This window comes from Hypanus sabinus, chromosome 5, assembly GCF_030144855.1.
Source record: "Hypanus sabinus isolate sHypSab1 chromosome 5, sHypSab1.hap1, whole genome shotgun sequence".
In the NCBI taxonomy this organism is placed as follows: Eukaryota; Metazoa; Chordata; class Chondrichthyes; order Myliobatiformes; family Dasyatidae; genus Hypanus; species Hypanus sabinus.
Window position 1 is genome coordinate 3078989 of NC_082710.1, and position 22828 is coordinate 3101816.

At 43.7% G+C, this 22828-nt stretch overlaps 1 protein-coding gene across 3 annotated transcripts in view; it reads left to right on the plus strand.

Annotated features, from left to right (window-relative positions):
* The window catches only part of kiaa0825 (KIAA0825 ortholog), a 341406-nt gene extending 322382 nt beyond the window's left edge, over window positions 1-19024 (plus strand). For 2 of the 3 annotated variants that reach the window (XM_059969304.1, XM_059969305.1), the window contains exon 20: window positions 14757-19023. In XM_059969304.1, the coding sequence (XP_059825287.1) occupies window positions 14757-14853 (97 nt within the window). In that variant the 3' untranslated portion in view covers window positions 14854-19023. Of the gene's footprint in view, window positions 1-14756 lie in introns of all 3 variants that reach the window. The other variant, XM_059969307.1, reaches the window with a different exon arrangement.
* The last annotated feature ends 3804 nt before the right edge of the window (window positions 19025-22828 follow it).

The following is a 22828-nucleotide window of genomic DNA, read 5'->3' on the forward strand; positions in this document are numbered from 1 at the left end:
TTCAGGGAACTATGCACCATTATTCCTAGATCATTCTGTTCTACTGCATTCCTCAATGCCCTACCATTTACCATGTATGTCCTATTTTGATTAGTCCTACCAAAATGTAGCACCTTATACTTACCAGCATTAAGCTCCATCTGCCATCTTTTAGCCCACTCTTCTAACTGGCCTAAATCTCTCTGCAAGCTTTGAAAACCTACTTCATTATCCACAACGCCACCTATCTTAGTATCATCTGCATACTTACTAATCCAATTTACCACCCCATCATCCAGATCATTAACTTTTATGGCAAACAACTTTGGACCCAGTACAGATCCCTGAGGCACACCACAAGTCACCAGCCTCCAACCTGACAAACAGTTATCCACCACTAATCTCTGGCATATCTCATCCGGCCACTGTTGAATCCATTTTACTACTTCAATATTAATACATAACAATTGAATCTTCTTAACTAACCTTCCATGTGGAACCTTGTCAGAGGCCTTACTGAAGTCCATATAGACAACATACACTGCTTTACCCTTGTCAACTTTCCTAGTAACCTCTTCAAAAAATTCAATAAGATTTGTCAAACATGACCTTCCATGCACAAATCCATGTTGACTGTTCCTAATCAGACCCTGTCTATCCAGATAATTATATATACCAGCTCTATAAAACTCTAGTTAGGCCACACTTGGAGTATTGTGTCAAGTTCTGGTTGCCTCAGAATATGAAGGATCTGGAAGCATTGGAAAGGGTACAGAGGAGATTTACCAGGATGCTGCCTGGTTTAGAGAGTATGGATTATGATCAGAGATTAAGGGAGCTAGGGTTTTACTCTTTGAAGAGAAGGAGGATGAGAGGAGACGTGATAGAGGTGTACAAGATATTAAGAGGAATAGACAGAGTGGCAACCAGCGCTCCTTCCCTAGGGCACCACTATTCAGTACAAGAGGACATGGCTTTAAGGTAAGGGGAGGGAAGTTCAAGGGGGATATTAGAGGGAGGTTTTTCACTCAGAGAGTGGTTGGTGCGTGGAATGCACTGCCTGAGTCAGTGGTGGAGGCAGATACACTAGTGAAATTTAAGGGACTACTAGACAGGTATATGGAGGAATTTAAGGTGGGGGGTTATATAGGAGGCAGGGTTTGAGGGTCAGCACAACATTGTGGGCCTAAGGGCCTGTAATGTGCTATACTGTGCTAAGCAACACACACAAAATGCTGTTGGAACGCAGCAGGCCAGGCAGCATCTATAGGGAGAAGCACTGTTGACGTTTTGGCCGAGACCCTTTGTCAGGACTAACTGAAAGGAGAGATAGTAAGAGATTTGAAAGTAGTAGGGGGAGGGAGAAATGCGAAATGATAGGAGAAGACCGGAGGGGGTAGGATGAAGCTGAGAGCCAGAAAGGTGATTGGCAAAAGGGATACAGAGCTGGAGAAGGGAAAGGATCATGGGACGGGAGGCCTAGGGAGAAAGAAAGGGGGAGGGAAGCACCAGAGGGAGATGGAGAACAGGCAGAGTGATGGGCAGAGAGAGAGAAAAAAAAGAGGAGGAGGAAAAAAACTAAATATATCAGGGATGGGATAAGAAGGGGAGGAGAGGCATTAACAGAAGTTAGAGAAGTCAATGTTCATGCCATCTGGTTGGAGGCTACCCAGCGGGAAATTAGGTGTTGTTCCTCCATCCTGAGTGTGGCTTCATCTTGACAGTAGAGGAGGCCATGGATAGACATATCAGAATGGGAATGGGACATGGAATTAAAATGTGTGGCCACTGGGAGATCCTGCTTTCTCTGGCAGACAGAGCGTAGGTGTTCAGCAAAACGGTCTCCCAGTCTGCATCGGGTCTCACCAATATATAGGAAGCCACACCAGGAGCACCGGACACAGTATACCACACCAGCCGATTCACAGGTGAAGTGTTGCCTCACCTGGAAGGACTGTCTGGGGCCCTGAATGGTGGTGAGGGAGGAAGTGTAAGGGCAGATGTAACACTTGTTCCACTTACAAGGATAAGTGCCAGGAGGGAAATTGTTGGGAAGGGATGGGGGGGACAAATGGACAAGGGAGTCGTGTAGGGAGCGATCCCTGCAGAAAGCAGAAAGGGGATGGGGGGGAAGATGTGCTTGGTAGTGAGATCCCATTGGAAGTGGCGGAAGTTACGGAGAATTATACGTTGGACCTGGAGGCTGGTGGGGTGGTAGGTGAGGACAAGTGGAACCCTATCTCGAGTGGGGTGGTGCGCAGATGGGGTGAGGGCAGATGTGCCAGCAATGGGAGAGATATGTTTGAGAGCAGAGTTGATGGTGGAAGAAGGGAAGCCCCTCTGTTTAAAAAAGGAAGACATCTCTTTTGTCCTGGAATGAAAAGCCTCATCCTGAGAGCAGATGCGGCAGAGACGGAGGAACTGTGAGAAGGGGATAGCATTTTTGCAAGAGACAGGGTGGGAAGAGGAATAGTCCAGGTAGCTGTGAGAGTCTGTAGGCTTATAGTAGATATCAGTAGATAAGCCGTCTCCAGAGATGGAGTCAGAAAGATCAAGAAAGGGGAGGGAGGTGTCAGAAATGGACCAGGTAAATTTGAGGGCAGGGTGAAAGATGGAGGCAAAGTTAATGAAGTCAACGAGCTCAGCATGCATGTAGGAGGCAGCGCCAATGCAGTCGCTGATGTAGCGAAGGAAAAGAGGGGGATGGATACCCGTATAGGCTTGGAACATTGATGCACTATCAATTACTCCAAAAGACTGAAAGTAGAATAAATACTGAAAGGCTTTTATTAACAGCAAAATGGATCCATTTCCATACTGTATGTGTGTCTTGGACTGTGCAAGGAGCAGTGACGCAATCGCCTTTATTCAGGGGTCTGTGGGAGGAACCACAAGAGCAGTCAGCAGAGGGATGTGTCCAGGCATGTCCAGACAGACATACATGGTTTTACCACATTCACTCCTCCTTTTCAAAAAAGAGTTTCCTGCGGGGTGAAGTGACTGACAATATTTAAAACAAGTATATTTACAGGTTAAGTCTATCAGGCAGTCAAGTCCATCGCTGTGATCTATATAGCACCGGTGACGGTGGTTGTGTTGGCTCCGGCCTGACTTGAGCTGCCAGCACGTTAGGCAGCGATGATCCCTCATGCGTGTGCATCGCACCCGGTATGGGAGTGTCATGAGGTGTCTGTGTAGGGCTTGGAGTGCGCGGTGTTTCGTGGGTATATATATCGATGGGTACAGGGTTCGTAGTCACCATGGAGTGTTCAGGGTAGGGATCTGGTGCTCCTGCGGGCACCAGGTTGCGGATGGAGATCGTGTCCTCCCACCCATCAGTTAAGACCATGTAGGCATCCTGGGGATTCGCATGAAGTAGGTGAACCCTCTTGACCATCGGGGAGTGTTTATTGCTCCTCGCATGTTTCCAGAGCAGCTCTGGCCCCGGGGACATCAGTCAAGCCGGTAGGGTGATCCCATTGGTCAACTTCCTGGGAAAAGAAAAGAGTCGCTCATGAGGGGTGGCATTGGCTCATCGCGCCATCGTAACTCGGCTGGTCTCTAATCATCTAGTAGGCCTATGGATTGACCCTGGAGAGGAGAAATCTGTGCTTTGTGGCAGACTCGGTCACTTCAATCTCCTCCAGGTATGATTCGAAGCAGGCTAGCCAGAGTTCGAAAGCGTTTCCGGCCTCAGGTGTTTGAGGGTCCAGGTCTAATTTGTCGGGTCTCAGGACGTGCTCCCTGCCTTAAAATTACTGTTAATAAAATTGATGCACTATCAATTACTTTAAAAGACTGGAAGTAGAGTAAATACTGAAATGCTTTTATTAACAGCAAAATGGATCCATGTCTATATTGTATGTCTGTCTTGGACTGTGGGAGGAGTGGTGACACAGTCACCTTATTCAGGGCTCTGTGGGAGGAGCCACAGGAGCAGTCAGCAGGGGGACGTGTCCAGGCATCTCCAGACAGATATACATGGTTTACCACAAACATGGACTGTTCCACAAAGCCAACAAAAAGGCAGGCATAATTGGGACCCATACGGGTGTCCATGGCTACACCTTTGGTTTGGAGGAAGTGGGAGGAGCCAAAGGAGAAATTATTGAGATTAAGAACTAATTCCGCTAGATGGAGGAGAGTGGTGGTAGAAGGGAATTGGTTAGGTCTGGAATCCAAAAAGAAGCGGAGAGCTTTGAGACCTTCCTGGTGGGGGATGGAAATATATAGGGACTAGACGTCCATGGTGAAAATAAGGCATTGAGCCCCAGGAAACTTAAAATCATTGAAAAAATTCAAAGCGTGTCACAAACATAGGTGGGAAGGGATTGAACAAGGGGGGATAAAACAGTGTCAAGGTATGCAGAAATGAGTTCGGTGGGGCAGGAGCAAGCTCAGACAATGGGTCTACCTGGACAGGCAGGTTTGTGGATCTTGGGTAGGAGGTAGAAACGGGAAGTGCGGGGTGTGGGAACTATGAGGTTGGTGGCAGTGGATGGGAGATCCCCAAAGCTGATAAGGTTGGTGATGGTATAGGAGACAGTGGCCTGGTGCTCTTTAGTGGGGTCATGATCAAGGGGTAAATAAGAGGAGGTATCAGAGAGTTGTCACTATGCCTCGGCCAGGTAGAGGTCAGTACGCCAGACTACAGCAGCTCCCCCCCTTATCAGCGGGTTTTATAGTGAGGTTGGGATTGGTGCGGAGGGAGCGGAGAGCAGAGCGTTCGGAAGGAGTGAGGTTGGAATTGGAACAGGGTGTGGTGAAGTCGAGACCATTGATGTCCCGTCGGCAATTAGCAATAAAGAGATCCAGAGCAGGTAGAAGACCAGAGCGGGGTGTCTATGAAGAGGAGGAGGGTTGAAGACGGGAGAAGGGGTCATCGGTCAAGAGTAGGAGAGTCCTTGTCAAAGAAGTAAGCTCGGAGAAGGAGCCCGCGGAAGAAGAGTTCAGCGTCATGGCGTATACGGAACTCGCTGAGGTGTGGGCAAAGGGGGTCAAAGGTGAGGCCCTTACTGAGGACAGAGCGCTCTGCCTCAGAGATTTGAAGATCGGAGGGAATGGTAAAGACCCAGCACAGATGAGAGGTGGGATCAGAGGGGGGAGAGAGGCTGGTGGTGTTGGTAGAGAGGGGAGGGTTGGGCGAGAGGAAGATGGAGCCTCTGAGGGCCCAGGAGCTGACAATGGGATCTGAGGGAGAGGGGATTGCCGAGTGGTGGTGGGGGAAAGGGAAACGGGAGTCGCAACCACAACATGTGAGACCCAGCCTGGAGTTCAAGGCTCGAGTCGCAGTCGGTGGTTGCGCAATCGCTTTGAAGCTGGTATCTTATCTACGCAAATGTTATCTTATCTGTTATATTATCTAAGCAAAATTAGTTCCTCAATCAACACAGTTGCAAATCAGCATTGAGGTAACACTGCCAACTGATCCATAATGTATACATTTGAGCAATATTGACTGAAATCTTCATATTCCAACTGGAAGCATGACTGGGCCATTCCTTTTAACATATGAACTCAAGTAGTTTTATGTTGAAATCTCCATTTCATTTTGCACAAGCTGTGCGGTCCTGTAAATGGAAGCATATGCAGTACTCTATCCATTGATACGTTGAAAAGGATCTATACTGGCAAAAAATACCTATTAGATCAAGAAGCTCATTGCTTGAAAAAATAAAATGGATTTCATTGTACTGTTCAGTCACTCTTAGCCATGTGCTGAGGTGTAGGTGATATTTATTTTATTTAGTGATATGGCATAGAACAGGCCCTTCTGGCCCTTCGATCCTCACCACCCAGCAATTCCCCAGTTCAATCCTAGCATAATTACGCAATTTATGAGCAATTAACCTACTTATTGGTACATCTTTGGAATGTGGGAGGCAACCAAAGCACCCAGAGGAGACCCACATGCACTCGGGAAGGAATGTACAAAGTTGCTTGCAGAGGGCACCAGGATTGAACTCTGAACTCCAACTGTAATAGAATCACACTAACCACTACACTGCTATGGCACCCCATTTGCTGCTCTTTTTTAAACGTCTTCCTGGATGAAGAGTGGAATTTGAGTAATTCACCCAGACTAAGGGTCTGACTGGAGAAGAAACACTAACTGTTACTCTTTCTACTGATGTTGCCTAACCTGTTGAATAAATTCAGTACTTTTTATTTCATGAAGCTAATCCACTTGGACACACTGGGCTGAAAAGGGGAACGACTATAAGAACTGTGTTGTAGATTGTTTCTCGATATGAAAACAATATTGCCTGTGAGAGATGCAAATTTAACAGAAGGCATAATATAGATTGGTTACGTAAGTATCAAACAGCTTTGTGAAAGCTTGTGAGTGTTGTACAATTTGGCATGTTGGCTTTTGGCTAGCCTGCATCAAGCAGGGCAATAGTGAGGCTTCTCCTGGGGTATGGCGTATAGTTATATACAAAGTATGTCATTAAAAGAGAAAAATCAATGCAGGATTTGCCAGGGCTCAAGGGCCTGAGATCGAGGGAGAGGCTGGTCAGGTGAGGTCTTCATTTTGGAGTGTAGGAGACTTTACTGAGGGTGTATAAAATTATGAGGAGCATTGATAAATTTGATGCAGGCTTTTTTCCTTAGTAAAAGGGAACCAAAAACTAGAGAGCAGGGAAAATTTGGGAATGGACCTGAAGGGCAACTTCTTCATGCAGAGGTAGTGCATATATGAAAATGCTTGATCGTAGTACAATAGCTGCATGTCAAATAAATTTGGAAAGGTATATAGTACATGGATGGGAGAGATTTAGAGGGACATGGACTGTGTGCAGGTAAATGACTAGTTGAGATTGGCATCTCAGCATGGATGAGTTGGGTTCCTGTGCTGTATTTGTTGCAAAATGTGGAGCAAGGGTGGACCCAAACGCAGGACACAAACACGTTTCATAGGGTTAACTATTTAGAGTTTATTAATAGTTACAAGGAAAACCCTGACGCAAGGATAGAACAGAGAGAAATCAAGGAGAGAGCAAAGCAGAAGCGGGAATAAGTGTAATGGACTAGGACTCAGGCCCTGGACTTAGACTGGGACTCAAGGTCTGGGCTAGGACTTGGAACTCGGCGACCCAGACTTGGACTAGGTTCTAGGAACTCGGAGCCTGGACTCGGAATACGGACCTCAGAGCCTGGAACATGGAACTCGGGACCCAGACATGGACTTGATACTTGGAACTCGGGACCCTGGACTTGATACTTGAACCTTGACGCTTGGACTTGAACCACGAAACCTGGACTTGGACTTGGACATGAAGAGACAGTTCCTAACTCAGGGTAGCGGCAAACAACCTGGCCTACCCTGCGGAGGAGAGGACAAGAAACACTGAGCCAGGGCACCTCCTTAGGCACCTGATGGAGTCGGGACTCTTTTTGATACAGGGTCAGGACACTTCTAGGGCACAGGGCTGAGACCCCTTTTCGACACAGGACATAAAGACGGAGACCACACAACAATAGACAGTTCTGGACACAAGTTTGCTCCAAGCAGCGGGGAGCTCTTGACTCACCCTGGTGGGTTAACTTTGACGGACCTGCTCTGGCAAGGGAAGGCGGCTTACTGGCGCTTGCTCCAGGGAGGAGATTTTGCTTGCTCCGGCAAGAAACTTAGTTGGCTCCAGCAAGATGACTTTGGCTCGCACTAGCTTCAGTGACTTCATTAACACTCCATAACGCTCTCCCCTGAATGGCTGAAAGCTGGAGACTTATAAACCACCGGTTCATTCGAAAGTAAATTGCCTTTAATCACCAAGCCCGAGGGACACGGGAAAATAGGGAATTAAAGGGAAACAAGGAGTCAACGGTCCTGATCATAACACAAACAAAGGAAATTTAAAGGGAACCCAATCTGGACCATGACAGTATTATGGATAAGTGATAGGAATTTCAGACTATGCTCTGTGGGAAAGATTGCTCCAGGTTACTGACTTGATCTGAATGAAAGTAAAATGAAGATTTTCATGTAGTATTAATGTTAGGGCAGTTTTATATGAAGTAATCATTGAGTTAACAGGACCAAATGTATGTAAATATAAGTCAAGATAGTTTGCACCACTCTCCTAATCTCTCCCTGAGTTATTCCGGCATCTGCAATATTGTGCCCTTCCATAAATGTCTGATACCTATGTTTTCTCATTTTTGGTTGTTCAACTCATGTGGAGACAATGGAGTGCAGTTAATAGTGAAGAATACTGCTCACCCGTTAGTATGTGGTCTAGAAACATGGCTTATAGAAGAGTAAATGTAATCTCTGTACCACTGCATTATATAATCTCCGATGAGAGGGGTATTAAGTGCTGTGGACCAGATGCAGGTAAATCGGACTTGGCGGAAAACCAAACCAACATAGACTAGATGAGCTGAAGGGCCTGTTTCTGAGCTGTTGTGCTCTAAGACTCTAAGAATCCTTTCCATTAGTTTGCCTACCACTGACATAAGACTCGCAGGTCTATAATTCCCAGGATTATCCCTATTACATTTCATGAGCAATATTTGCCATTCTCCAGTCTTCTGGTACTATTCCTATGGCCAGGAAGGACAGAAAGGTTATTGTCAATGCCTTAGCAATCTCTTCCCTCACTTTCTGTAGTAACCTGAGGTATATCCCATGTAGCCCTGGAGATTTATATAAGTGTGAATATAAACTCTGTAACCTTCTAAAAATTGTTTAATTTGCTCCAAGGTAAGGGAAAACCAGCTTCTCTAAAGCTGCAATGACAAATTACAGGCAATATTATAACACAGTACAGTCAGCCCTTCTTATCTGCAGGGGATTGGTTCCGGGACCCCATACGGATACCAAATTCGCAGATGCTCGTCCCTTATTCAACCTGTCTCAATGCGGTGGATCTTAGAACCCAGCGGAACCCCAGACATTATTTAACCTGTCTCATTGCAGTGGACATTAGGACCCGGCGCCAGAGCTCTGAATGCGCAGTGTTTCTGTTCACGAAAATAATCACAACCTCGATTGAAAATAAAGTGGAAATAATAAAGCGATTCGAAAGAGGTGAAACACCATCGGTCATTGGAAAAGCGTTAGGCTACGTCGGTCAATGATCGGAATAGTTTTAAAGGATGAAGTGAGAAAGGCCCTGCCCCGATGAAAGCTACAATTATTACTAAGCAGCGCAGTGGTTTAATTATTGGGTTTTGGGGTTTTGAGTTTTTGATCCTCCACATCAACCCGCCACAGATGGTGAGCACACTTGAAAGCGGTCTGTCACTGGCTCACACTCGGGAATGGTTCCACAAGGTTGGAACAACATTGTGGGCCAGTGCTTCTCTATGTTGTACCTGTATATTCTATAAGCATAGCATTTAGAGTCAATGAACAACAAGGACGAAAGCAGAAGGCTGCGGGTGTTCAGCTCCATCTGTCTGCATGTCCTCTCTCTCTCTCTCTCTCTCTCTCTCTCTCTCTCTCTCTCTCTCTCTCTCTCTCTCTCTCTCCCCCCCCCCCCCCCCCACCGTCAGATGATGGTGTCTTGGCCAAGGCTTAATGAACTAAGCTGAACATTCCTAGAATGTCAGTGACTTTGTGATTTGATGATTTCTGTTCTGTGTTTCTCGCTCGTTGTTTGCTGTTTGTGTGATTTGTTCTTTTTTTGTGACTTGAGTGTTTGATGTTTTCTGTGAACAATTCCATGGTGTTTCTTTGTTCCTTGGCTGTCTGTACGAAGATGAATCTCAGGGTTGTATACTGCACACATACTTTTATAATAAATGTGCTTTGAAATCTTTGAATCTTTTGAACACTACAGCAGCTGATTTAGATCAGGCTTCTGCCGTTGCCCTTTTCTAAGCCATCTTGTGTTGACCTTGTGCCCAACACCATCTCTAATTCTCCATCCTAACTGCAGGCCACTTTTCACCTTCCAGAATTACAAAACTTGTTATATTATGTTTTTTAAGTAGATTCTTAAGTTTGTGCATTCATTACGATTAGCAATAATCTTCAGACAGTGTAATATTATGAGATATGTCATGATTTGGACAAGACATTATATTGATGCACCATCTTGTAGTATTAAATAACTTCAACAACACAGTTAGTAACAAAATGTTTGCAGCAAGAAGTTGTTACTTTTACTAATTGGTTCAAATTATATAATATAGCCTAAAAATAAATTTATTAAGTATTAAAACGGTAGACCATGTTATTAGATAATAACTAAAATGAGTATGCCAGTGCACTCATGGTTTTGTCACGATTTTGTTCTTCTCTTTCTAAAAGGCTTGATCATCATATGATGCATAGTGCCAATTGAAATATCACAGTGTATGTTTGTTTGATTTGCACTTTGTATGGGATGGTGTTGAAAATTCTACATGAAATGCATATTTTAATACAAGCATGTACCTTTTTGAGGTGTCAAAGTGTTTGTTGTTATACATCTAGTGCGGTACTGTAGTGGGTAATGCTTGTCACTCTCACTTTCAGCTTCCACCACTGGCTAGCAGTCTTGCAAAAAGGAGAGCTGAGTGTGTAAGTCTGTCCCTGCCACTATACAGCCTCTCCAACACTGAGCCTCATGTAATGTCTCCTCACTGGTGACACGAGGAAACGGAATTCCTTTTGGACTCAGACAGAACTACAAAGGATGGGGAGGAGGTCTGGTCCCTGCACATGTAGCACACAGGCCCACCGGTGTGTGGACATGCCTGATGCTTGTGAACGAGATCACTAGCTGTGGGCAGCCTCGGGAGAAATGAAGGCTACGGGAGTAAACCCAGACAGCAGATCTGGAGAGGAGCCCCTCAGGCAGCTGTATGTCATTGAACATCCTTCCAGCAGCTCCTACAGCCAAGCTGATGCCAAACGTATTGCTTCATAAGCTTTCCTTTGGACTACACTGGTGAGGCCGAGAGGGGAATCTTGGGCATCTCAGGATCTCCATACCTTCCGCCCAGGCTTATGATGATGATCATCATCACCCATTGTCCTTCAAGACAGTTGGATGCCAACCACCACCATTCTGAGCCTTGCACACAGTAGAATATCATCACTTTGAAGACTCATCCAAAGATATTGTCAGCCTCTGGGCAGCATTCCCTTTCTATGTATTTCTGTGCACATTAGAAAAAGTTGTCTATTTAGCTCTTGATAAAGGGCTATCTTTATAATAATATAATTTTTCCAAATGTTGTGGGCCTTTGAATTGGAGATTGTGGCATTTGATCTTGCAATCACAAAGGTGTTAATGAATAGCTGATGTGGTCACAATGGGGTTTCTACATTCTGCAGAAGGTAGAAAGAATTGGCCATTGAAATGACAGAATCACAGCATGTTTACAGGAGTCTTTTGGACAGTCTTGTTCTGTAATGAGAGTCCTTGACGAGGATGGCTTGGGCCCAAATGCTGGAGTATCCAGGGCTAGGACCGAGGCATGATTTCGAATTAGATTGAGAATCAGAGCACAAACATGCAGGTGGACTGGGAGAATCAGGTAGGTGCTGGACCCCAGGATAGGGAGTTTGTGGAGTGTCTAAGGGATGTATTTTTGGAACAGCTTGTGCTTGAGCCAACCAGGAACGAGGCTATTTTGGACTTGGTGATGTGTAATGATCAGGAATTGATAAGTGATCTTGAAGTAAAGGAGCCATTAGGAAGTAGTGATCATAACATGATAAGTTTTTATCTACAATTTGAGAGGGATAGGGGCAGATCAGAGGTGTCAGTGTTGCAATTAAATAAAGGAGACTACGGAGCCATGAGGGAAGAGCTGGCCAAAGTTAAATGGGCGGATGCCCTGGCAGGAAAGACAGTGGATCAGCAGTGGCAGATATTCTTGGGCATAATACAAAAGATGCAAAAGCAGTTCATTCCAATGAGAAGGAAGGATTCAAAGAGGGGGAAGGGGCCACAGTGGTTGACAAAGGAAGTCAGAGATTGTATAGCATTAAAGAAAAAGAAGTATGACAGGGCTAAGATGAGTGGGAATACAGATGATTGGGAAAGTTTTAAGGAGCAGCAGATCTTAACTAAAAAAGCAATACGGAGAGAAAAAATCAGGTATGAGCTCAGTCTAGCCAGGAATATAAAAGGGGATAGCAAAAGCTTTTTTAGCTATGTGAAGAGAAAGAAGATAGTTAAGAACAATGTTGGCCCCTTGAAGAATGAATTGGGAGAAATTGTTATGGGAAACAGGGAAATGACAACAGAATTTAATGCGTACTTTAGATCTGTCTTCACCAGGGAGGACACAAGCAATCTCCCAGATGTATGGATGGGCCAGGGTCATAAGATATCAGAGGAATTGAGACAGATTGACATTAGGAAAGAAACTGTGATGAGTACTGGTAGGACTGAAGGCTAATAAATCCCTGGGTCCAGATGGTCTGCATCCAAGGGTTCTAAAAGAGGTGGCTCAGGAAATTGCGGATGCATTGGTAATCATTTTCCAATGTTCCTTAGATTCAGGATCAGTTCCTGAAGATTGGAGAGTGGCTAATGTTGTCCCACTTTTCAAGAAGGGAGGGAAGGAGAAAACGGAGAACTATCGCCCTGTTAGCCTAACGTCAGTCGTGGGGAAGATGCTTGAGTCCATTATTAAGGACGAAATACCGGCACATCTAGATGGCAGAAATAGGATTAGGCCGAGCCAGCATGGATTTACCAAGGGCAAATCATGCTTGACTAATCTGTTGGAGTTTTTTGAGGGTGTAACAAGGATGTTAGACGAGGGTAAGCCAGTAGATGTTGTGTACCTAGATTTTCAGAAGGCATTCGATAAGGTGCCACATAGGAGATTGGTGAGTAAAATCAGAGCTCATGGCATTGGGGGCAGGGTTTCAACATGGATAGAAAACTGGTTGGCAGATAGAAAGCAAAGGGTAGCAGTGAATGGGTGTTTCTCGGACTGGCTGGAGGTGACTAGTGGGGTACCACAGGGCTCTGTATTGGGACCACAGCTCTTTACGATTTATGTCAATGATTTAGATGAGGGCATTGAAAACTATATCAGCAAGTTTGCTGACGATACTAAACTGGGTGGCAGTGTGACATGCGAAGAGGACGTTAGGAGAATACAGGGAGACTTGGATAGGCTGAGTGAGTGGGCAGATACTTGGCAGATGTCATTCAATGTGAATAAATGTGAAGTTATCCACTTTGGAAGCAGGAACAAGAGGGCAGAGTATTGTCTGAACGGTGTCGAGTTAGGTAAGGGAGAAATGCAAAGGGACCTAGGAGTCCTAGTTCATCAGTCAATGAAGGTGAATGAGCAAGTGCAACAGGCAGTGAAGAGGGCAAATGGAATGTTGGCCTTTGTTACAAGGGGAATTGAATACAAGAGCAAGGATGTTCTTTTGCATTTGTACAGGGCCCTGGTGAGACCACACCTGGAATATTGTGTACAGTTTTGGTCTCCAGGTTTAAGGAAGGACATTCTGGCAATTGAGGAAGTGCAGCGTAGATTCACTAGGTTGATTCCTGGGATGGCAGGGCTGTCTTACGCAGAGAGATTGGAGAGATTGGGCTTGTACACGCTGGAATTGAGGAGATTGAGAGGGGATCTGATTGAAACGTTTAAGATAATTAAAGGATTTGATAGGATTGAGGCAGGAAATATGTTCCAGATGTTGGGAGAGTCCAGTACCAGAGGGCATGGATTGAGAATAAGAGGTCAGTTATTTAAAACAGAGTTGAGGAAGAGCTTCTTCTCCCAGAGAGTTGTGCAGGTGTGGAATGCACTGCCTCGGAAGACGGTGGAGGCCAATTCTCTGGATGCTTTCAAGAAGGAGCTGGATAGATATCTGATGGATAGGGGAATCAAGGGATATGGGGACAAGGCAGGGACTGGGTATTGATGGTGAATGATCAGCCATGATCTCAGAATGGCGGTGCAGACTCGAGGGGCCGAATGGTCTACTTCTACACCTATTGTCTATTGTCTATTGTCTATAAAAGAAATACTAGACGAAATCTTGAGTAGCTTTAGAATTGAGCACCAAACCTCACTTCAGGTGCTCCTTAAGTGCCCAATCCTTGGCACCCAAAACATGACTGCCAATTAGTAGGACTGTCCTGAATCCTTAAAGGGGCCACACCAGCTAGCCGTACTCTGGGGAGTCAGCGTACCTAAATCTTGGAAGTTGCCGCTAATGGGTACATGTTGTAACATGTTCTACTTGTCTCACAGACAGCGCTAGAAGTGCAGAGTTACACCATCCTTTCAATCCACAGTTGTTTCATTTATGAGTCCCAAAATATCAAGAACATTCCCCATTAACACATTGAAGTAAGTAACCCTCCAGAGTTTATCATAAGCATAAATAGACATATTCATGCTAAAATTGGATTAGATTTTCATAGCTTGAGCAAATAAAATGGTCTTCTTTACGTCCCAACTCTTTCTCATCTATCTCATGGGAAAGATTTAAAGTTCTTCCTCAATATCTGTTATCAGGGCAAAATTACATCATTATTCCACATAACTCTTAAATTATTTCATGTTGAATAGGAAATTGTGCACATACACAACCATTAATAAATCAAGTAGGCATGGTCATTCAATGCGTAGTGATTGTTTATTTCATACTAATCAGTACTACAAAAAGATTTGATGTAGATAGCAATTAATATATTAGTAACAGACAATGGTAATTTTCTAAAACAAAAACTTAGTAAGAAGTAGTTATTCATATTTGAAGCCTTTTTAACCAGCATATACATTTCTTTCTTTGACTTATCTAAGGTATAAATAAACTTATCTATTAACCTGCTCTGTTCTGTGATTATACATTCCAGATGGGAAATGCAAGCAGACTCAAGCCTTGAAGCTGAAGAAAAGGATATGGTAGATCACCTACAAAAGAAATATTTTACTGAGAACAAAGAAATTTAGTATGACAATAAAACTAACCAATAATATGTAACTGGTTCAATTCTGCTTTCCTTTTTTTCTGTCAATTGGAATTTTTAAATGTCTTTCGGAAAAGTTTAAAACATTACAAAAACATACACAATTATATTCATAACTAAGCTTACACTATTTTCTGAGGAAATTGTTCTTTAATGCCTGTATCATAAAAGCAAGTAATGTGAAGTTAAATTGGAATTGGATTGTTTTTCTGAAAATAAATTAGTTAGATTTGTGGCATTGGGTGAGAATTACATTATTTATCTCTTACCCCGAGGCTTCAGGTATTTAAGTAGTATACGGAAATGCCAGATAGCTGTGGTTTGGACATGCCCTTCAAGGAAAGATAAACCAATCCTATTTACTGCTCCAAATAACCAATAGCCCTTGCAAAATTGTGAATGTTTTTGTTCAGGTTTTGTAATTCCTGTAATTTGTAATAAATCATTGTGCACATATTAAAATTTGCCTCATATAAGTATCACTCCTTGGATTTTAATAATAAACAGACATTTTATAAAGGCATGGTCTGCACTCCTTCTGTAATGGTGGACATTCAATGTCAGTGAAAAGTGTGATAATTTATCAGTGATCATTACAGACTATATTAACAGCTGTGGATAACTATGTGAACATGATATGAGTGATAGAGGCATCAATGAGAACTGTTGAATTAAGAATACCTGCATTTATTGTGCTAATCAGTTCTCAGTCTGCAACCCCAAGCTTCCATCGTTTTGGTCCTATGTCCAACTTCTGTTTGGAGCTCTCTGTCCCTGTCTGCCTACACTTTTCTAACAAAGCTCTCCAGGAGATCGATAGCATCTCAGCTTTCATCATGCAAATTTTAAAGCAAGTTGATAAACAAGTGGGTTTCACACAGGCTATTGGTTGTGATTTTGTTTTTAGTAGCTTCATAGTTTCAAGCAAGGCACATGAAGGCACACACTAGCGGGTGCCAAGATTATAGCTATAACCTTAATAGAAATTAAATCTTACTCTTTTACTGTGAGGTACTTAAGGCTGTTATAATCGGGGAGGTAGTTGGGATAAACTCCCACTTCCTCATAAATGCTCTCATTTGTGTGTGTCTCAAATAGCCTTTGACAGCCAAGTCCAGCTCCTGGCCTTCAGGTGTGGTGGAACCATTTCTACTGACAGGAGAAGGAACAAAGACAGGTTACTAGTGTCTTAAAACAGTCTCTTTAAGCAAATGGGGCTTATCGGGCACAGTTGGTAACTGATCTAAGAGAAGGAAAACTAATGTCAAACTTTCGCTGCCTTGTAGCTATACCCACTCATGAGAAAGGCTTCCGAAGTAAATCCTGAGGAAAAATCCAGAGCTGGAGTCCCTAAGGCAAAGCTATGTTGAATTCAATGCTGACTGACAACTTCCTGCAATGCTGCTGGTGTCAAACTGTATCGGTCTCAGCCGTTTCTTTGGATTCATCAGCTGAATGGAAGGGGAACCTGCTCCATGGGCAACAGCTTGTTCTCCATATTGTACTGGCCTGGCTTGCATATCATGTAGACAGCTAGGATGCAACATCCATGGTCGACCGCATCCAGTGGAGGGCCTGCTGCTCTGTGAATGTACTCTCCTTCCTGGAACCACAATTCTTTCCTCTTTGCTCCACATGTTTATCTCTGATCATGTGGATTTAAGTAAATGCTGTTCTCCTCCTTTCTCTGTTACTGCTTGTTCTAACGTTATTAGACCATAAGCTCAGAAGACATAACATAGGAGCAGAATCAGGCCATTCAGCCCCTCGAGTGTTCTACCATTCCATCGTGGCTGCTTTATTTTCCCTTTCGACACTATTCCCCTGCCTACTCTATTCTATTTAATTTAATCACCTGATATTGCCTGTTAAGATCATTTTTACAAAAAAACAAGGACTTCCTTCTTTTGATATTCTGCAGAAATTAGCAGATTGTCAAATTGTATGATGTTGCAACACTTTCTATTTTTAGAATTTAATTTTTAATGGATGGCCCCACTAAGCAATTTCCCTGCCCAAAGCGCTGATTAATAAAACTTGATAAATGTTGTCTCCTGCAACTGTAAATAGACAGTGGAATACAGTAGTGGGGTTTTTGACAGACCAGGGCATGGTCTATGTTTGTAGCTTGGAGTCCATTTTCTTTCGAAGCACTTACTGAAGGTTAATTACACCCAAATTAGAATATTTGACTGTTTATCCATCCTAAGTATTATTCTTCAGTAAATATATACAGATCTTTCTGGGATAATTACCAAAGACCCAGTAATGGATTTTAGCTTGGAATACTTATGGCTTAATTAGCTTAGAATTTTGCAGTTACAATGAAAGCAAAGCTGTTAGTGCACTCTGTCACTTGTGTATAAAAATGACAGCAATTTTCAGTGACTGTGAATACATAATTAAATATGCAAGTCTGCATGTTGCTGTTAGTGTTACCCTTTCCCTCCACAGAGCTGCAGTTTTTCTTAGTCTAATCCATGCAATATTTGCGAGTTAATATAAATTTCCAAACTTTACACACTGCGTTATCCCAACCAGTAGCACTGATAGCTACAAAGAACTGCTTTCAGAGGTTTAACTTGACTGGAATTAATACCTGCCTGAGCAAGGACCTGCATTCTCTGTACTTTGCTTAGCAGCACAACACATCTACAGTGGACACAATCTCACTGTCTCTCCATTGGGCTTTGGACCTCGCAGACAACAGCAATACATTCATCAGACTGCTGTTTATCAATGACAGCTCAGCAGTCAGCACCATCATCCCCACAGTACTTTCAAAGAGATTCAAGCTTGGGCCTTGGTACCTCCCTCTGCAACTGGATGCTTTACTTTCTCATTGGGAGACTACAGACAGAGAAGAAGGATGCTTAAGTGAGAACGCTGTTTTTGGACTACAGTTCTGCATTCAGCTCCATAATTCTTACTATCTCTTCTTTCAATTAGTCTTGACAAAGGGTCTCGGCCCGAAACGTTGACTGTACTTCTCCCTATAGATGCTGCCTGTCCTGCTGTGTTCCACCAGCAGTTTGTGTGTGTTGCTAGAATTTCCAGCATCTGCAGATTTTCTCGTGTTTCCATAATTCCCTACAGGCTTGACAAGAAGATCAGAGACCTCAGCCTTCACCCTGCCTTGTGTAGCTGGATTCTGGACTTCCTGTCAGATTGCCGGCAGGTGGTAAGAGTGGGCTCCCTCACTTCTGCTCCTCTGGCCCTCAACATAGGTGCCCCTCGGGGCAATGTCCTAAGCCCCCTCCTTTACTCTTTGTATACCCATGACTGTGTTGCCACCCACTGCTCCAATCTGCTAATTAAATTTGCTGACAATACTACACTGATTGGCCTTATCACAAATAATGAGACAGCCCATAGAGAAGAAATCATCACCCTGACACAGTGGCGTCAAGGAAACAACCTCTCCCTCAAGTTGCAAAAACAAAGGAGCTGGTTGTGAAGGAATAGAGACAGGCTAACCCCTAAAAACATCAATGGATCTGGGGTTGAGAGAGAGATCAGCTTTAAATTCCTTGGTACACATGTCACTGAGGATCTCACGTGGTCTGTACATACTGGCTGTGTAGTGAAAAAAGCACAACGGACCTCTTTCACCTCAGACGGTTGAAGAAGTTTGGTACGGGCCCCCAAATCATAAGAACTTTCTACAGGGGCACAATTGAGAGCATCCTGACTGGCTGCAGCACTGCCTGATATGGGAACTGTACCTCCCTCAATCGCAGGACTCTGCAGAGAGTGGTGCGGACAGCCCAATGCATCTGTAGATGTGAACTTCCCACTATTCAAGACATTGACAATGACAGCTATGTAAAAAGGGCCCTAAGGATCATTGGGGACCCCAATCACAAACTGTTCCAGCTGCCACCATCCGGGAAACAGTACCACAGCATAAAAGCCCGGACCAACAGGCTCCAGGACAGCTTTCTCCACCAGGCCATTAGACTGATTAATTCATGCTGATACAATTGTATTTCTATGTTATATTGACTATCCTGTTGTACATAGTATTTATTATAAATTACACATTTAGACGGAGACGTAAAGATTTTTACTCTTCATGTATATGAAGGATGTAAGTAATAAAGCCAATTCAATTCAATTCAGATGGTATGGTTTGGTGATAATATTTCCTCCTCACTGACAAAGAACACATGCGCACTTCAAGAATGTGTGCTTCACCCATTGCTCTGCAATCATGACTGGGTGGTTAGGCACAGCTCAAACACAATCTATGTTGTTGGCAGAATCTCAGATGGCGACGAGGAGGTATATAGGAATGAAAAGGTCAGTTGATCTAGAGGTGTCACAACAACAACCTTCCACTCAATGTTAGAAAGACCAAGGAATTGATCGCATACTTCATGAAGGAGAAGTCAAGAGAACATACACTCTCATAGAAAGGATGAGCAGTTTCAAGTGCCTGGGCAACAACATCTCAGAGCATCTATTCTGGGCTCAGCATATACTGCTGGCTGTACTTCATTAGCAGTTTGAGGAGAATTGGAATGTTACTAAAGATTCCAGCAAATACAGTATATATAGGTCTACCATGGAGGGCATTCTTACTTTTGCATCACCATCTAGTTTGGAGGTGGTAGACACAGGACTGTACTGCTAGATCCAGCTCCAACTGAAACCTCGAGTTCGCCGATGACAGCACAATGGTTGGCCTCATTAACACCGACTATGAGGTGACACACAAAGAGGAGGTGCAGTGGCTGTTAAAATGGTGTGAACACAACTTGAGTCTCAATGTGAACAATGCTAAAGACATAGGAGCTGAATTAGGCCATCTGGCCTGATGAGTCTGCTCCACCATTCAATCAAGGCTAATCCTTTTTTTCTATCTCCTCCTCAACCCTATTTCCCGGCCTTCTCCCCATAACCTTTGATGCCGTGTCCAATCAAGAATCTATCAATCTCTGGCTTAAATACACCCAACAACCTGGCCTCCACAGCTGCATATGGCAACAAATTCCACAAATTCACCACCCTTTGGCTAAATAAATTTCTCTGCCCCCTCTATCCTTAGGCTGTGCCCTCTTGTCCTGGACTCTCCCACCATAGGAATCATCCTTGGTTGAGGCCTTTCAACATTCAAAAGGTTTCAATGAGATCCCCCCTCTTCCTTCTGAATTCCAGCAAGTACAGACCCAGAGGAATTGATGATTGTGGACTTCAAGAAAGTACAGGTTGACTACTCCTCACTGCACAGAAATAGTTCCTCCACAGAGAGAGTTCGGAGTACCAAGTTTCTGGAAGCACACATAACAGACAATCTCACCTAGTCCCTCAACACCACTTCTTTAGTCAAGAAATCACAGCATGTCTATTATAAACCAACTGACTCTCATAGCTACCTACTTGGATTATACCTTTTCCAACCCTGTTATTTGTAAAAAAATGCCATCCCCTTCTCTCAATTCCTCATCTCCGCCACATCTGCTCTCAGGAGAGGCTTTTCATTCAAGAACAAAGGAGATGTCCTTCTTCTTCAAAGAAAGGGGCTTCCCTTCCTCCACCATCAATGCTGCCCTCAATCACATCTCTTCCATTTCATGCATGCCTGCCCTCACCCATACCCTCGCCACCCTCCCAGGGATAGGGTTCCTCTTGTCCCCACTCACCTCCACGTCTAACACATAATTCCCCTGTGAGTCTGTTGGGGTAATCTGCTGAACCTGGTTCTCTGGGTGTGGCCTCCTGCATATCGGTGAGATCAGACATAGACTGGGAGACTGCTATGCTGAGCATCTATGCTCCACCTGACAGCAAAAGCATGATCCCCCAGCGGCCACCCATTTTAATTCCACTTCCCATTTCCATTCCAACATGTCAATCCATGGCCTCCTCTACTGTTTTGGTAAGGCCACACTCAGGTTGTATTCTGTCCGGGTAGCCTCCAACTTGATGGCATGAACATTGATTGCTCAATCTTCTAGTGATGCTTCCCACTTCACCATTCTCCATTCCCATTTCCCTCTCTCATCTTACCTCCTTATCTGCCCATCACCTCCTTAGGGTGCTCCTCCCCTTTTTCTTTCTTCCATGGCCTTCTGTCCTCTCCTATCAGGCAGCATTTATCTAATTAATAAACAGTCAACGTTCTGGACCAAAACGTCGACTGTTTGTTCATTTCCATAGATGCTGCCTAACCTGCTGAGTTCCTCCAGCACTTTGTGAGTGTTGCTTTGCCATCTATCATTAAGTCCTCTTCTCATTTCTACCATCAGGGAGGAGGTACAGGAGCCTGAAGTCCCACACTCAAATTTTAAGAAACGGCTTCTGTCCCACTGTATTGAGATTTTGTGAATGGTTCATGAACACTACCTCACTATTCTTCTTTAGCACTATTTATTTGTCTATTTTTATTATAACAGATAGTCATCTGTTATGCCTGAATGGTACTGCTGTCACAAAATAAATAAGTTTTTGAAATACCTGTATAAGCCCAATTCTGGTTCCAATTCTATTCTCTTGGTAAAATTAATTGAAAGTGTGCCTTTTGTTGAGTGCCCTAACCCCATTCCTGAAGTCAATGACGGATCTTTAGTTTTGGTGACATTGAGGGAAAGGTTGTGGCATGATTTCTATCTTTCTGTACTCAGACTCATCACTCAAGTTGAGTTTATTTGTTATTCACCATACACATGTATACCACCAAACAAAACAACGTTCCTCTGGATCAAGCACAACTCACACACAACATATAAAATAACCACAAATAAATTAACAAGTAATAAATCATATTCCAGAAGGTTGACATTTAGCAAATGGTGCATTTATGACAAGTTAAAAATAAACAGTATAATATTTTTGAGATACGGCCCACTATAGTGGTGTAATGTGCAAACATGTCATTGTAGTTAGTTAGAGGAGAACCTGGCCACACAGTCAGGAGTATACAGGCAGTAGAATCGGGAGAATGAGGATGCAACTTTGTGGAGCAACAGTGTTTACAATAATTGTGATGGATATGTTGCTAATAACCTTGAGTGTTTGAAATCAGGGTGTCAAAGATAGTTTCAGAGGAAGGCATTGATTCCTGTGGTCTGCAGTTAGTCATTAGTTTTCTTGGTTTATTGTTCTGAAGGTGGAGCAGCAGTCATACAGTGTGGTCTGCCTTAGGGTGTCTTTACTGACCAGATATTCCAGGTTTGAGTGCAGGGCCAGGGAGATGGCATCCACCATAGACCTGTTTCAGCAGTAGGCAAATTACAGTGGGTCAAAGTTGGAGTTGTTGTGTGGTATGACCAGACCCTCAAAGCATTTCACGATCATAGATGTCAAAGCCACTGGGCAGTAGCTATTAAGGCACATTATATTGTTTGTCTTAGGTATTGAGATGATGGTGGTCTTCTTAGTGCAGGAGGGAATCACAGCTTGAAGAAGGGGGAAGGTTAAAATATCTGCAAATACCCCTGCCAGCTGATCTGCACAGGATCCAAGGACATGGCTAGGGTCATCATCCAGGCATGATGTTTTCCACAAGTTCTCCCTCTGGATGACGGCTCTTATGTCAGTGATGGTGACTAAAGATTCAGGTCTACTAGAGATCGTCAGGGTAGATAGTGACTCACCCATTCCCTTCTGTTCAAAACATGTATAGACTGTGTTAAGCTCATTAGGAAGGGATGTAATGTTATCAGCAATGCTACCCAACTTCATTTTGTAACCTATTATGATACGTAAGATGTGCCATATCTGACGGGGGCATTTGGTCTCAACTTTGCACTAGTACTGTCTCTTAGCTTCTTATGGAAGTCATATCTTTATTTCTTGTAAATGTCAAGGCTACCTGATCTGAACCCTGCAGACCTGCACTTCAGAAGAGAGTGGATTTTCTGGTTGATCCATGGTTTCTACTTTGCAAACATCCAAATTTTTTTTGTTGGTATACAGCTATCAACACATTTCTGATAAAGTATGTGATGGGAGCA